The sequence below is a fragment of the Somniosus microcephalus genome, chromosome 2 (assembly GCF_052327205.1).
Source record: "Somniosus microcephalus isolate GS21.2 chromosome 2, FLI_Smic_1.0, whole genome shotgun sequence".
In the NCBI taxonomy this organism is placed as follows: Eukaryota; Metazoa; Chordata; class Chondrichthyes; order Squaliformes; family Somniosidae; genus Somniosus; species Somniosus microcephalus.
This window is the reverse complement of record NC_140988.1, coordinates 122,466,179-122,482,909: the sequence shown is the minus strand read 5'-3', so window position 1 is coordinate 122,482,909 and position 16,731 is coordinate 122,466,179. Positions and strand designations below refer to the sequence as shown.

The 16,731-nt window shown below is 41.6% G+C and overlaps 1 protein-coding gene across 5 annotated transcripts in view; it reads right to left on the bottom strand.

The window, feature by feature from the left end:
• Positions 1-16,731, bottom strand: part of acox3 (acyl-CoA oxidase 3, pristanoyl) — a 307,072-nt gene that overhangs the window by 238,330 nt on the left and 52,011 nt on the right. For all 5 annotated transcript variants that reach the window (XM_085962200.1, XM_085962203.1, XM_085962202.1 and 2 more), the window contains exons 3-5: positions 14,316-14,549; positions 9,577-9,651; positions 7,406-7,495 (exon numbers count right to left, since the gene is read on the bottom strand). In XM_085962200.1, the coding sequence (XP_085818326.1) occupies positions 7,406-7,495; positions 9,577-9,651; positions 14,316-14,549 (399 nt within the window). The remainder of the gene's footprint in view (positions 1-7,405; positions 7,496-9,576; positions 9,652-14,315; positions 14,550-16,731) is intronic.

The window sequence follows — 16,731 nt, the reverse complement described above, 5'->3', positions numbered from 1 at the left end:
GACTCCAACCCGCCTCTGGTGGGAAAAATCGTAGTCTTTGAGTTTATTCAAGGCTGAGATAGATAGATTTTTGGACTCTAGGGGAATCAAGGGATATGGAAATAGGGTGGGAAAGTGGAGTTGAGGTTGATGCTCAGCCATGATCTTATTGAATGGCAGAGCAGGCTCGAGGGGCTGTATGGCTTACTCCTGCTCCTATTTCTTATGTTCTTTTGTTCTTATGACCTCTAGTTATTGATCCACTCACCAGAGGGAATATTTTTTCCCTATTTACTCTTATCAAAACCTATCATATTGAAAACCTCTATTAGGTTACCTCTTAATCTTCTCTGTTCCAAATGGTACAGTCCTAACTTTTCTAACATCTCCTCATAACTGAAGACCCTCATCCCTGGTATCTCTTCTGTAAGCTTTCTAAGGCCTTTACATCTTTCCTGAAGTGTGGTGCCCAGAATTGTCCACAATACTCCAGCTGAAGCCTAACCAGTGATTTATAAAGTTCTAGCATGATCTCTTTGCTTTTATATTCTATTCCTCTATTTATAAACCCAAGTAATCCATATTTAATTAGCTTATTAATACAGCTTTATTAACCACCTTATCAACTTGCCCTGCACCTTTAAGGGTCTGTGTACATGGACTTTGCTCATCCACACTTTTCAAAATTGTGCCATATACTGTCTTTCCATATTAGTCCTTCCAAAGTGCATCACTTCACACTTCGCCACATTGAACTCCATTTGCCTTGCTTCTGCCCATTTCACCATCCTATGTCATCCTGAAGCCTATAACTATCCTCATCATGATCTACTACTTTGCCAAGTTTCGTATCATCTGAAAACTTTATAATGCTACTCCCTGCACCCAAGTCTAGGTCATTTATAAGCAATGCAAAGAGTAATGGACCCAAAACCGACCCTTGAAGAAACCAGTCTGAAAAACATCTGGTCACTGAGCCAATTTTGTATCCAAACCACCTTAATTCCATGGGCTTCCATCTTCTTACTAATGTGAATGAGTAAATAAAGAGAAATTGTTTCCAATGGCTGAAGGGTTGATAACCAGAGAGCACAGATTTAAGGTGATTGGCAAAAGAACCAGAGGTGACATGAGGAAAAACTTTTATACGCAACGAGTGCTTAGGATTTGGAATGCACTGCCTGATAGGGTGGTGAATACAGATTCAATAGTAGCCTTCAAAAGGGAAATGGAATAAATACTTGCAAGTAGAAAAAATTGCAAGGATATGGGGAAAGAGTGGGGGTGTGGGACTAACTGGATTGCTCTTCGATTTTGCCATTCCCATTTGCAACATTTTATCTTTCCTGCCTCTTACATAAGCACAGAATGTTCTTTCAATTCCTTCCTCCCCTCCTAAACCTCCCCCCCCGTCTCTGCACCTGTTTAATATCTGTTACATCTCCAGCTTTTTCCAGTTCTGATGAAGGGTCCCAGACCTGAAACCTTAACTCTGTTTCTCCCTCCACAGATGCTGCCTGGCCTGCTGATTATTTCCAGCATTTTCTGTTGTTATTTTACTTTAATTCTATGCTCCCTGGTTATTGACCTCTCTGCTAAGGGAAATAGGTCCTTCCTATCCACTCTATCTAGGCCCCTCATAATTTTATACACCTCAATTAAGTCTACCCTCAGCCTCCTCTGTTCCAAAGAAAACAACCCCAGCCTATCCAATCTTTCCTCATAGCTAAAATTCTGAAAACACCCTGATAAATCTCCTCTGTACCTTCTCCAGTGCAATCACAATTTTCCTATAATGTGGTGACCAGAACTGTACGCAGTACTCTAGCTGTGGCCTAACTAGTGTTTTATACAGTTTAAGCAAAACCTCCCATCTCTTATATTCTATGTCTTCAGCTAATAAAGGAAAGCTATTCACAATATATATTAATGATCTAGACAAGGGAACTAGATGTAATATCTCCAAGTTTGCAGATGACACAAAGCTGGGTGGGCGTGTGTGCTGTGAGGAGGATGCAGAGAAACTCCAGGATGGTTTGGACAGGTTGGGTGATTGGGCAGAAGCATGGCAGATGCAATATAACGTGGATAAATGCGAGGTTATCCACTTTGGTGTCAAAAACAGGAAGGCAGATTATTATCTGAATGGCAATAGATTGGGAGAAGGGGAAGTGCAACGAGACCTGGGTGTCCTTGTGCGCCAGTCGCTGAAGATAAGCATGCAGGTGCAGCAGGCGGTTAAGAAGGCAAATGGTATGTTGGCCTTCGTAGCGAGAGGGTTTGAGTACAGGAACAAGGATGTCTTGCTGCAGTTGTACAGGGCCTTGGTGAGACCACATCTTGAGTATTGTTTGCAGTTTTGGTCGCCTTATCTGAGGAAGGATGTTCTTGCCATGGAGGGAGTTCAGCGAAGATTCACCAGGCTGATACCTGGGATGGCAGGAATGACGTATGAGGAGAGATTGGGTCGATTGGGCTTATAATCGCTGGAGTTTAGAAGAATGAGAGGGGATCTCATTGAAACTTATAAAATTCTGACAGGACTGGACAGACTAGATGCAGGAAGGATGTTCCCGATGGTCGGAGAGTCCAGAACCAGGGATCACAGTCTAAGGATAAGGGGTAAGCCATTTAGGACAGAAATGAGGAGGAATTTCTTCACCCAGAGAGTGGTGACCCTGTGGAATTCTCTACCACAGAAGGCAGTAGAGGCCAATTCATTAAATATATTCAAGAAGGAGTTGGATATATTTCTTAAGTCTAAAGGGATCAAGGGATATGGGGAGAAAGCAGGGACAGGGTACTGAATTTGGATGATCAGCCATGATCGCATTGAATGGCGGAGCAGGCTTGAGGGGCCGAATGGCCTACTCCTGCTCCTATCTTCTAAGTTTCTATGTAAGTATCTCGTATGCCTTCTTAACCAACTTATCTACCTATCCTGCTACCTTCAGGGATCTGTGGACATGCACGCCAAGGTCCCTCTGTTCCTCTACACTTCTTAGTATCCTACCATTTATTGTGTATTCCCTCGCCTTGTTAGCCCTCCCCAAATGCATTACTTCATACTTCTCTGGATTGAATTCCATTTGCCACTTTTCTGCCCACCTGACCAGTCCATTGATATCCACCTGCAGTCTACAGCTTTCTTTCTCACTATCAACCACACGGCCAATTTTTGTATCATCTGCAAACTTCTTAATTATGCCCCCCTACATTGAAGTCTAAATCATCGATATGCACCACAAAAAGCAAGGGACCTAGTACTGAGCCCTGCGGAACCCCACTGGAAACAGCCTTCCAATCACAAAACACCCGTCAACCATTACCCTTTACTTCCTGCCACTGAGCCAATTTTGGATCCAATTTGGCACTTTCCCTTGGATCCCATGAGCTTTTATTTTTCAGCCAGTCTGCCATGTGGGACCTTATCAAAAGCCTTGCTAAAATCCATAGACTACATCAAACGCACTACCCTCATCAACCCTCCTTTTTACCTCTCCTCAAAAAATTCCATCAAGTTAATCAGCCACAGTCTTCCCTTAACAAATCCATGCTGACTGTCCTTGATTCATCCGTGCCTTTCTAAATGACGATTAATACTGTCCCTCAGAATTTTTTCCAATAATATGCCCACCACCAAGGTTGGGCTGACTAGCCTGTAATTACTCGGTCTATCCTTTTCGCCCTTTTTAAACAACAGCACAACATTAGCAGTCCTCTAGTACCACACCTGTAGCCAGAGAGGATTGGGAAATCCCAAAATGGGTCCTAAGAATATTACACAAGAACATGCAAACAATGCCGAAAGTCTCTTCCCTACAAACGCCTCAGTAAACCAGCTGAAATTTATGGCATTATACCATTGTTCAGCTGGACCCAAATAAAAAACAGGACCATGTTGTGTTTTTATTATTATGCTTATAATTAGGTTGGGGCAGTTCTGCAACTCAATCAGCAAATCATTTCAATTTTCAGTGATTAAAATCCAACATCTGCACTTTTTAGATGTTTTTTACTTTTAGGTACAGCATCACATTGGACCCTTTACCATTTTACAATTTTTACCTATTTGCTCTGGAAGGGATTTTGGTTTAATTTATATTATGTTGTTGCTGTAAAGTTAGATTAAATTCACAAAGGATTAATTCCCAGAGACACAAGCTATCTTGAATGCTGTTTAGGTCAAATTAGTTGGAATACTATTTAACTACTTCTGTAACCTATTTTCTGCTCTGCTCACTCCTCAAACTCTGCCAGGTCCTTTCGGTGTTTTAAAGCCAATTTCAGTTGTAGAAAATTAGCACTTGTCAATGAAGTAAGACCCGAGTAAAGTTGCAGATTTCCCATTAATTACTGATTTTTGTCTTATAACACTCCTGTGAAGTGCCTTGGGACGTTTTACTACGTTAAAGGCGCTATATAAATATAAAATTATTGTTGTTGTTAAAAAGCACTTAAGCAAAACACCTGTTAACCATGGGTCGATGTATTAGACCTATTTACTCTCAAGAGCAATTTTAGGAGCGTGGGCAAAAATTACAGCCTATGGAAAAATAATATACAATTAACTGTGTTAACTCTAATGCCCAGAGCAAATTAAAACCAAGAATTAGAAGAAAATTCATATTTCTGTCAAATAATCAATAAACTATAAAACAAGACTGTTGAACAACTGCTGTTTAATATTTAAGTACTAGACAAACTTTTACAGATTCTTGGGAGAGACTGATTCAGTAAAATAGGCTGTACTGTTTGTGGTGTACTTTAAATTACTAAGGGCCCTGGCACAATCTTAAGGAAGACCAATTACATTTCACTTTTGCTTATATTCTAGGTCATTAATTAAAATGATAAACAGTGATGCTGTCAAAATGGAGTATTGTGGAACTGCAGTCATAACTAGCTCCCAATCAGATTTACAACTATTAATGATTAGATAGATAGATTAAATTAGATTAGATAGCTAGATTAGATAGATATAGATAAGAGATATTAGTGCTGCCAACTCTGGTCACATGACATCTGTCCACTATTTTCAAATGCTAGTGCATTTCACATAGTTGAGTGTCTCAGTACTCTAGCATTCCAAAGATAACACAGGATTATTATGCCATAATACACAAGATTTTTTTAGACTAGATGTACAATTTGAACAGAATTATTTTGCAATCATATTGGAACCCCAATATGAATCATTGCTTTTTGGATAGGAGGATTAAGGGAGAAAAATCAGGAGTGAGAGGCAAATAATTATCAGAAGGTCTGCATGGTGATATCGATTATTGGTGCTATAATGTGCATTGATGGGAGGTTGATTTGCAACTGTAATTTCTCACACACTTGAGTCCTCCATCTCAATTGTTGGTGCATTGAAAGCTGGTGAGTGGAGGCCTGGCAAATTCTTAGGGGGATGAGGGGGAATTTCATGGAGTCATCCTGGTCCACTCTCATCTACACCCCAGCAGCCAGCTATAGATAAGCATTGGCAAGACTCAGCCTATCCTTTATGGCACAGGAAGGCTTCAGACAAGAAAAGGTGGAAGGAAATTTACACCAAAAAATGTTTTCACCGAGCTTCATTCATACGAGTGTAATTTATGGCAAGCATATAGTTGCAGGAATCCTTTTTAACCAATTACCATAGCTACATCACATACATTGTAAGAGATAAACTCATTGTGATGTTGACTGACTAAATTTCCAGAATGCATAGCTGAGTTACTGCAGACTGAACACAGTTAGCTGGTCCCGCTCCACGGCAGTAACATCGCCAGTGGTGCGAGGTCACGGGACGGAATCAGCCATGAAGAAACTCCTGGCTGCTTCTGGGAGGCAGAAAATGGCTGATGTAGTCAGACAGGGTCCTTGAGCACAGCCAGGTATGGTGATCGGTGCAGGAAGAGCAAGTAGAGACAAAAGAGGCAGCTGAGGTTCACAGGCACGTAGTTCTGCAAAATGCAAATACAATGGCCCAGATTTTGCGGTAAACTGTGAAGTGATGGTGCTCGCCGCTGACCTCAAAGAAAGCTGCCCACAAAGATCTAGTGATCTCTGTGGCATCGATTTCACCTCTCCCAACATTAATCTGATTCTGACGCCAAATCGAGGGGATCTTCAGCGCCCAGCAACAGTGATATCATCAAGCTGGCTAAGCAGCAAATCACACTGAAGAATTCTCACAGACAGCAAAACAGGAAGTAAAATGCACTGATTTTCCTTCACTTTTTAATCATTTTATAGAGAGCGAAATCTTCTTCTTAGGCAGTCCCTCGGAACCGAGGATGACTTAAAGATTGGGACATACACATGGGATTATGGTAGAAGCTGAAATATCACAAACAAAATATATTTTAAAAATTACATTAAAAACCATGGAAATTTTATCATAATGGAAACATTTGACATTCCACAAATATAAAATTAGTTTTCCAGGGCCAGAATGGTTGTTCAACAGTAATTATGACTTAGCACGCCGTTAAAAACCCAGTTACACCTGATTCAACAAGGCATAACTTTTTCGGGGGGGTTTTAACAGCGATATTCCAGCATAAAAGGGGAAGTTTTTGTCAGTTCAGTGAGTTCAATTGATAGCCGGCTCCGGGGAGTTCAACAGCGCAGCCAGTGGAGGAGCAGAGAATGACTGACAGCAACTTCTGGATTTCTGCGTATAACTGCACATGTGCGAACTCCAGAAATTGCTGTCAGTTTCACGGTGTAATGACAGTGAACGCTGATAGTTTCGCTGTCATTACAACCAAAAATCTGGGCCAAAGTATTTTTCTCCCTGCTTGCTAGCAGCAGTGCCCGGACAAGTAACTCTCAATTTCGGGAAACTCATGGATAATCTGGGAATGTTGGCAACCCCAATAGATAGTTAAAGGCATAAGTTTTGAGAGCTGTTCATCATTCTTCATGTGCAACATTGTCACGTTTAAATTTCTGTCACACTTTAAAAAAAGTATTTCAAAATATAATACTAGTGAGAAACTCCACACCAACAGAAAGTACGTTCTAATAGACTTCAGGAGTCACACTTAAAAAGTCTCACCTCGAATTAATCCAAGGATCAGCTAAAGATTAACATCAAATAACCCTAAGGAAGACAACTATTTCTTGTGATCTGAAAGGGATAGACTAAGTTACCTAAAGCTTCACTGTCTCCTAGTCTGCTGTGTATTAAATAGTATATGGCGCTTGTCCATATAAAACAAAAGCATCCTCCGACCTAGTGAGCTGTGCCATTGGAGATATGCTAATAATTAGATAAAAATGAAATTGGCGTTATTCAAAAGATTCATTGGAGACCCACATTAAAACATTTCTGCTCCTAAAAAGAGAGTAATAAAACTCAATGGTCAATTAATGGAATCAAAATACTCTAAACAGGTAGTCAATTATTTTTATATGAATGCAGGATACAAACCTGAGTTCTGGGATCATATTTTGCTGTTGTTCTCATAGCCCTAGCGTTGCTGCCATGGCTCAACTCAGTCAAAGCAAAACATCCAAAGATCTAAATTAAGAAATAAATGTATGAAGAATGTATAAAGAAGCTAGCAAAAAAGATTTCAAAAATGCACAAAATAATTCCACTACTTCTCTTTCATATTACAAATAAGGGATTGGGGAACAGAAAGAGAGTGAGATTAATGTGAGAGAATCTGAGAAAAAGAGTGACAATAAAACAAAGAAACAAACTACAGGGACAGAGAGCGAGTCCCCAAGAGCTCTCTGAAGTCACCAGTCATTGCTACATCAGAGACTGGCCTACTGCAGGCTGTGAGCACAGCATTTTGCATTCTATATTTGTTGACATTATTTCTGTTGCTGTGCACTAATAAAAAGTGTTTTCTGCAATAATAGCACCATTTCCCTTATGGATATTTTGGAAATTAGGACCGTAGGTCATTCGGTGGAAAAGTAAGCGGTGAGGTGGACACAAAGAGGCTGCAAAATGATATAGACCGGTTAAGTGGTTGGGCAAGAAAGTGGCAGATGTAGTATAATGTTGGGAAACGTGAAATTATCCACTTTGGTAGGAAGAATGGAAAAGCAGAATATTTTTTAAAAAGATGAGAGACTAGTAAATGTTGGTATTCAGAGGGATTTGTGGGGGGGGGGAGCGGGGGGCAGGGAGGGTCCTTGTACATGAATCGCAGAAAGTTAACATGCAGGTACAGCAAGCAATTAGGAAGGCAAATGGTTTGTTAGCCTTTATTGCAAGGGGGTTGGAGTACAAGAGTAAAGAAGTCTTGCTGTGATTATATAGGGCTTTGGTGAGACCACATCTGGAGTACTGTGTACAGTATTGGTGTCCTTACCCAAGGAAGGATATACTTGCCTTAGAGGCAGTGTAACAAAGGTTCATTAGATTGATTCCTGGGATGAGAAGTCTGTCCTGTGAGGAAAGATCGAGTAGAATGGTCCTACATTCCCTGGAGTTTAGAAGAATGAGAGGTGCTCTCATTGAAATGTATAAAATTCTTTGAGGCTTGACAGGGTAGATGCCGAGAGGCTGTTTCCCCTGGCTGGAAAGTCTAGAACTAGGGGCCATAATCTCAGGATAAGGGGTCAGCTATTTAGGACTGTTGAATTGGCTGAAGACTGGCTTCTGTGATGGTGGGGAACCTCAGGAGGAAGCCGAGATGGATCATCTGGCTGAAGATGGTTACAAACACTTCAGCCTTGTCTTTTGCACTCACATGCTGGGCTCCACCATCATTGAGGATGGGGATGTTCATGGAGCCTCCTCCTCCTGTTAGTTGTTTAATCGTCCACCACCATTCATGACTGGATGTGGCAGGACTGCAGAGCTTTGATCTGATCCGTTGCTTCTGTGATCACTTAGCTCTGTCTATAGCATGCTTCTTCCGCTGTTTAGCATGCACGTAGTCCTGTGTTGTAGCTTCACCAGGTTGGCACCTCATTTTTAAGTATGCCTGGTGCTGCTCCTGGTAGTGCCACACGATGTAGGGCCTCCTCAGTGTGAAGATGGGACTTCGTCTCCACAAGGACTGTGCATTGGTCAGTCTTACCAATCAGTAGTGGTGTTACCGAGCCATCCAGAGTACAATCTGTGCCCTTCCTACCCTTGGTGCTTCTTCCAAATGGTGTTCAACATGGAGGACTACCGATTCATCTAGGGCAGTTAAGAATCAACCACATTGCTGTGTGTCTGGAATCACATATAGGCCAGACCGGGTAAGGACAGCAGATTGGGTTTTTAATGACAATCTGGTAGTTTCACGGTCACCATTACTAATGATTTATTTAATTGAATTAATTTAAATTCACAGCCGGTGGGATTTGAACTCATGTCTCCGAATCATTAGTCCAGGCCTCTGGATTACTAGTCCAGTAACAAAACCACTATGCTACCATTCCCGATGGGCAATAGGGGAAATCAAGGGATATGAGGATAGAGCGGGAAAGTGGAGTTGATGTATAAGATGATCTTACTGAATGACAGAACATGCTTGAGAGGCCGTATGGTCTACTCCTGCTCCTTCATCTTATGTTCTTATTATTTACAGTGCATTCCAAACACAGGAAAAATTGAAAACCACTGACTTATATAATTATCAAAACACTTACCTCCATATTGTTTATTTTCTGTACAAATTGATGATGCCGATTAGATCCAGAACTGACAACAGTCCCTCCAAACATCTGAAATTGAAACAAATACAGGTCAAATTCTGACGAATGGAGTTTTCACTGATCAAAACAAATCATTATTCATTTATTCATTTGCTTTTATCTAATTGATGAAAAGAAATGTATGAAATAGTTTCAAAGTATCAAAATGTTAGAACTATCCTGCTACTGTGATCAACAATTTTTTTTAAAAATTCAAATTTAGCTACTTTGCACTGAGACTGCAATTGATGTATAACAGGAGGGATTCCAGTACAGATGCTGGGGGCTCCCCAATTAATACCATTTCCAATATGACATAGCTGCTCTTATAACTACTTGCTGCTTCCTTCTCTTTAGCCACTTACCAATGCATTTCTTACCTTAGATACTCATTGACATAGTTTGCAAGAGTCTCTCCTCTGGTACTACATTTCCCTACAACAATGACTATATTTTAAAAGTACTTAATTGGCCATGAGGTGACATGAATGGTGCTATATAAATGCAAGTTACAGTATTTCTTTCTTCAGAAAAAGACCTTTTGGAAGTCATGGCACACTCGGAAAAAAAGTACAGTGCACTTGCATTTACCTTTCATGTCCTCAGCGTGTCTCAAACGCTTCAGAGCCAATTAAGTACTTTTGAAGTGTAGTCACCATTGTCTCATAAAAGTGTAAACAGTCTACCTACTGAAGACTGGAAAATCACACCTGAGGGCACATGCAAAATACATGATAACCAGTTTGCATGTTGAGGGCTATACATTGTAACATCCCTTGGGTAACACTATTATACAAGTAGTGCAAGTCAACTCCAGAATGTGGGATCTGCTTATGGAAGTGACTGAAGCCATTGAACCAAAGAAGGTATCCACAGCAGTCCCAAATATGTTTCAATTCCATATGGTATCTTTGGGTTCCAGGACTAATTTTTATTTCTCCCCCTCTTCACCTGTTCAACGGACATAGACTTGAGAATATCTGGCGCACAACTGGCTTAACGATCTATCATCAGATCTAGTTGGACCATAGCAAGTGCTATTAAGCTCAATCTCCTCTTCCAAAACCATCCGTTACTCCAGGATCATCCTGGAAAGCAAAGGTAATCCTCAGCTTCTTTTCTCCACTACCAAGTATGTCCTTAAATGCCTCTCCATTGTCCCCTTCACCCTCATCTCCAACAACAAGTGTGAGTAGCTCATGGACTTCTCCGTCACTAAGATCGAGACCATCCATTCAGTTGCCTCTTCAGGTACTCCTTCATTTTAAAACCACTGACATCAACCCACAGCCCCTCAAAATACCCAAACTCGACTGTCTGTCCTCACAAACTTGCGCTGTGTCTGTAACCTCCCTGAATATGTTGTCACCTCTCAATTCTGTGCCCCTGCAACAGTGCTGAAACAGCCCTAACCAAAATAACAAATTACATTCTCAGTGACTGTGACCAGGGTGCATTATTCCTCCGCGACCTTTCTGCAGCCTTTGACACAGTTGTAGGGGTAATAGTAGAAAATGACTTATGACTTGACATGAGCAGAAATCATCAATTGGTTAAGTAGTATAGAAGGTACAGCATGTGTCTAAAACATTTCTGCAGAATAAGCAGCCTGAACAATATAAAACAACTTGTGTACAATTAACTGTATTCCTGTAGACAATAGACCCTTAGATGAGAATCATATAACATGACTTCAGGAGTGTCGAAGTTTAAAATATTTAAGCAAGGTTACTATGGATACAGAAGTATAGTGTGAAAGTACTGAACACAGAAACCTTGGAAATAAAGCCTACTCTATAAAAGAACTGGACAAACCAGTTTCTACCATTTTCCAGACAAATAGAATAGCACATGGTGATGTGGCTATATCATAACCTGTAACAAAAGTAGGTGTGTTGGGGGTGGGGGATGGGTAGTGGCCTAGTGTGTGCAGCTTGGACTGAGAACACTGGAGATCAATCATAGGGCATCCAAACCATTCGGCAGGCTGACTTATGTATGTGCATGGACACGTGGAACTTGCATGCTTACTATGATTGATATATCAATACAAGATAAGGCTGAAGCTAAATCTTGTATTTCTTAATAAAGTATTAAAGTTGCCGAAACTAGACTCTTGGTCCTATTGATAAAATCAGCCAGAGTGGCTTTGTTCTTACAACAGATGACCCCACCATCCTCCTATACAACACCTCTACTCCATTGTTCAGATCTGTGGGGCTGCCTTTACTTGGTTCCAACTCTTACCTATTCAATCCTAGCCAGAGTATCTCCAGGTATGGCTTCTCTTCCCACCCACACACTGCTACCTCTGGAATCCTCCAAGGATCTAACCTTGACCTCTTCTTCATCTGAATGCTTCTCCTTGATGACATAATCCGTAGACATTGGGTCAGCTTCCACCTGTATGCTGGCAACACGCAGCTATACATCTCCACTACCTCTCTCAACTTCTTTGCTGCCTCTGATGTCAGACTGCTTGTCCAACAGCCAGCCTTGGATGAGCTGCAATTTTCTCTAGTTAAACACTGGGAAGATCAAAGCCATCGTCTTCGGCCTCCCGCCATAAACTCTGTACCTTTTCATCCCCCTCCTCAGCTACTGTCTCAGGTGAACCAGACTTTTCGCAACCGCAACGTTCTATTTGACCCCAGGCTCAGTTTCTGACCCCTTATCCTCTCCATCACAAAGAACACCTACTTCGTCCTCCATAATATTGCCCGTCCCCTCCCCTCCCCTCCCCCGGGAGAATTTATAATGGGGAACAAGGAAATGGCACGGCAATTAAACAAATACTTTGGTTCTGTCTTCACGGAAGAGGACACAAATAACTTCCCAGAAATGCTAGCGAACCAAGGGTCTAGTAAGAAGGAGGAATTAAAGGAAATTAGTATTAGTAAAAAAATAGTGCTGGAGAAATTAATGGGACTGAAAGCTGATAAATCCCCAGGGCCTGATAATCTGCATCCCAGAGTGCTAAAAGAGGTAGCCATGGAAATAGTGGATGCATTGGTTGTCATCTTCCAAAATTCTATAGATCATGAAACAGTTCCTGCAGATTGCAGGGTGGCAAATGTAATCCTACTAGTTAAAAAAGGAGAGAGAAAACAGGGAACTACAGACCGGTTAGCCTAACATCAGTAGTAGGGAAAATGCTAGAGTCTATTATAAAGGATGTGATAACAGGACACTTAGAAAATATCAACGGGATTAGACAAAGTCAACATGGATTTTTGACAGGGAAATCGTGACAAACCTACTGGAGTTTTTTGAGGATGTAACTGGTAGAATAGATAAGGGAGAACCAGTGGATGTGGTGTATTTGAATTTTCAGAAGGCCTTTGATAAAGTCCCACATAAGAGGTTAGTGTGCAAAATTAAAACACATGGGATTGGGGGTAATATACTGGCATGGATTGAAAATTGGTTAACAGACAGGAAACAGAGAGTAGGAATAAATGGGTCTTTTTCGGGGTGGCAGGCAGTAACTAGTGGGGTACCGCAGGGATCAGTGCTTGGGCTCCAGCTATTCAGAATATATATCAATGTTTTGGATGAGGGAACCAAATGTAATATTTCCAAGTTTGCTGACAACACGAAACTAGGTGGGATTGTGAGTTGTGAGGAGGATGCAAAGAGGCTTCAAGGCGATTTAGACAAGTTGAGTGAGTGGGCAAATACATGGCAGATGCAGTATAACGTGGATAAATGTGAAGTTATCCACATCGGTAGGAAAAACAGAAAGGTAGAGTATTATTTAAATGGTGACAGATTGGGAAATGCTGATGTACAAAGGGACCTAGGTGTCCTTGTACACCAGTCACTGAAAATAAACATGCAGGTGCAGTAAGCAGTTAGGAAGGCAAATGGTATGTTGGCCTTCATTGCAAGAGGATTTGAGTACAGGAGCAAGGATATCTTACCACAGTTATACAGGGCCTTGGTGAGACCACACCTGGAGTAGTGTGTGCAGTTTTGGTCTCCTTACCTAAGAAAGGATATACTTGTCATAGAGGGAAGTTTACCAGACTGATTCCTGGGATGGCAGGACTGTCGTATGAGGAGAGATTGGGTCGACTAGGCCTGTAGTATGAGGAGAGATTGGGTCGACTAGGCCTGTATTCACTAGAGTTTAGAAGAATGAGAGGGGAATCTCATTCAAACGTATAAAATTCTGACAGGGCTGGACAGGCTGGATGCAGGGAGGATGTTTCCCCTGGCTGGGGGATCTAGAACTAGGGGTCACAGTCTCAGGATACGGGGTAGGACATTTGGGACTGAGATGAGGAGAAATTCCTTCACTCAGAGGGTGGTGAACCTGTGGAATTCTCTACCACAGAAGGCTGTGGAGGCCAAGTCACTGAATATATTTAAGAAGGAGATAGATAGATTTCTAGACATAAAAGGCATCAAGGGGTATGGGGAGAGAGCAGGAATATGGTATTGAGATAAAGGATCAGCCATGATCATATTGAATTGTGAAGCAGGCTTGAAGGGCTGAATTGCCTACTCCTGCTCCTATTTTTCTATGTTTCTATGTTACCCTATCTGCTGCTGAAACCATCATTCATGCCTTTGTCACCTCTAGACTCAATCTGGCTCAAAAAGGCTGCAGAGACTTGTATTTTATTCTCATGTGTACACAGGACAGGAGAGGAACTGTATAGATTTATGAATTATTACATGGTACTTACCTGTGTATTTAGAGTATACACGTTAGCTAGCGACCAGTCATACATGCCTAAACAATTAGCAATTGCAACAGACTTGAGAGGGTTTTGTGCAGCTTCTGCCAATGTCAAGAAGTCATACTCAAACAGTCGTTTACAGCGAAGGAAAGTCAGCTCACGATATTTCTCCACAGACAGATCTTCTCCAGGTTGACGAGCAAAAAGTAGGTCATTTTCCAGAGCTTTAAATACATGTTTCTATTGATAGGAAAAAGGGAAATAATTTATCTTATTTTTTTACAATAGCTCAAATACTATACATACACTAAATTACCAAGCAAAATTTTATTGCATTTTGTTGAAGCTCACAGCACAAACAGTCTTTCTCACATCCCCTCTAAATCATCTACTTTTCAACGTGGTGAAGTAGCCAGGCAATGGTCAGTTCAATTCAATTGTTTGAGGTGCTGACTCTCCCTTAACAGCACCACACAATACTTCACTTGCAGGCTGACAAAATGTGGCTGGCAAAAAAAAAATCAAAAAGGAACCTTTAAAAATTTGGAACTATCTAGTGCAACAGTTTGAATCAATTGGTGCAGTGTTTTTGACAGCTGAATGAATGAAGGCACAGCTCAGCACATCCACATGCAAATACACATACTATATACTGTCAATTTTCAGCTTCGGACTTCCAATTAAATAATTGAAAAGAGCTGACAGGATAGTTATCAGAAAATGAAATGTCAGCTCAGCAAGGCACCCGAGATTTATAAAACTAAAATAGGTTTAAAAAAAAAAACAAGCATCACCTTATACACCAAACTTAGAGGCTTTTGCAAAATCACCAGTTTTGAACAATGTTTGATAAAGCAGTGCAAAAGAGTACGACAAGTGTGGAATACGAGAGTGCAAAAAATTGATGAGGGTGGAAGGTGGGGGAGGAAAGTGGTTTGAGGCAGGAACTGAGGGCTGAATTTTGCCGCCGCTCAGAGTGCGGGTTTGGAGACGGGTCCGCTGTCAAAATCACAAAAATTGACAGCAGGTCGGTATCCTGCTGTAAACTCGCCTCCTTGTCAGTTTCCCAAGTGTCGGGTCTGTCATCCCTGAACAGACACAACACCAAGCTAATTTAGATAGTTAAAAGCTTATTAAAAGGTAGTTAAGAAACATTTTCCCATGTACCCTATACCAGGTTTTCAATGAGGTTCCCGGAGAGCGGCTATCACATCAGGTAAGTATGCCGGGTTCTCAATGACTGTGGATTGCATAGAAACATAGAAGATAGGAGCAGGAGTAGGCCATTCGGCCCCTCGAGCCTGCTCCGCCATTCAATGAGATCATGGCTGATCATCCAAATTCAGTACCCTGTTCCTGCCTTCTCTCCATATCCCTTGATCCCTTTAGCCTTAAGAAATATATCCAACTCCTTCTTGAATATATTTAATGAATTGGCCTCTACTGCCTTCTTTGGTAGAGAATTCCACAGGTTCACCACTCTCTGGGTGAAGAAATTCCTCCTCATCTCTGTCCTAAATGGCTTACCCCTTATCCTTAAACTGTGACTCCTGGTTCTGGACTCCCCGTCCATCAGGAACATCCTTCCAGCATCTAGTCTGTCTAGTCCTGTTAGAATTTTATAAGTTTCAATGAGATCCCCTCTCATTCTTCTAAACTCCAGCGAGTACAAGCACAATCGGCCCAATCTCTCCTCATATGTCATTCCTGCCATCTCAGGTATCAGCCTAGTGAATCTTCGCTGCACTCCTTCCATGGCAAAAACATCCTTCCTCAGATAAGGCGACCAAAACTGCACATAATACTCCAGATGTGGTCTCACCAAGGCCCTGTACAACTGCAGCAAGACATCCTTGTTCCTGTACTCAAACCCTCTCGCTACGAAGGCCAACATACCATTTCCCTTCTTAACCGCCTGCTGCACCTGCATGCTTACTTTCAGCGACTGGTGCACAAGGACGCCCAGGTCTCGTTACACTTCCCCTTCTCCCAATCTATTGCCATTCAGATAATAATCTGCCTTCCTGTTTTTGACACCAAAGTGGATAACCTCGCATTTATCCACGTTATATTGCATCTGCCATGCTTCTGCCCAATCACACAACCTGTCCAAATCATACTGGAGTTTCTCAGTATCCTCTTCACAGCACACACACCCACCCAGCTTTGTGTCATCTGCAAACTTGGAGATATTACATCTAGTTCCCTCATCCAGATCATTAATATATATTGTGAATAGCTGGGGTCCAAGGACCGATCCCTGCAGTACCCCACTAGTCACTGCCTGCCACTCGGAAAAAGAGCCGTTTATTCCAACTCTTTGCTTTCTGTCTGCCAACCAGTTCTCTATCCAAGTCAATACCTTGCCGCCAATCCCATGTGCTTTAATTTTACACGCTAATCTCTTATGCAGGACCTTATC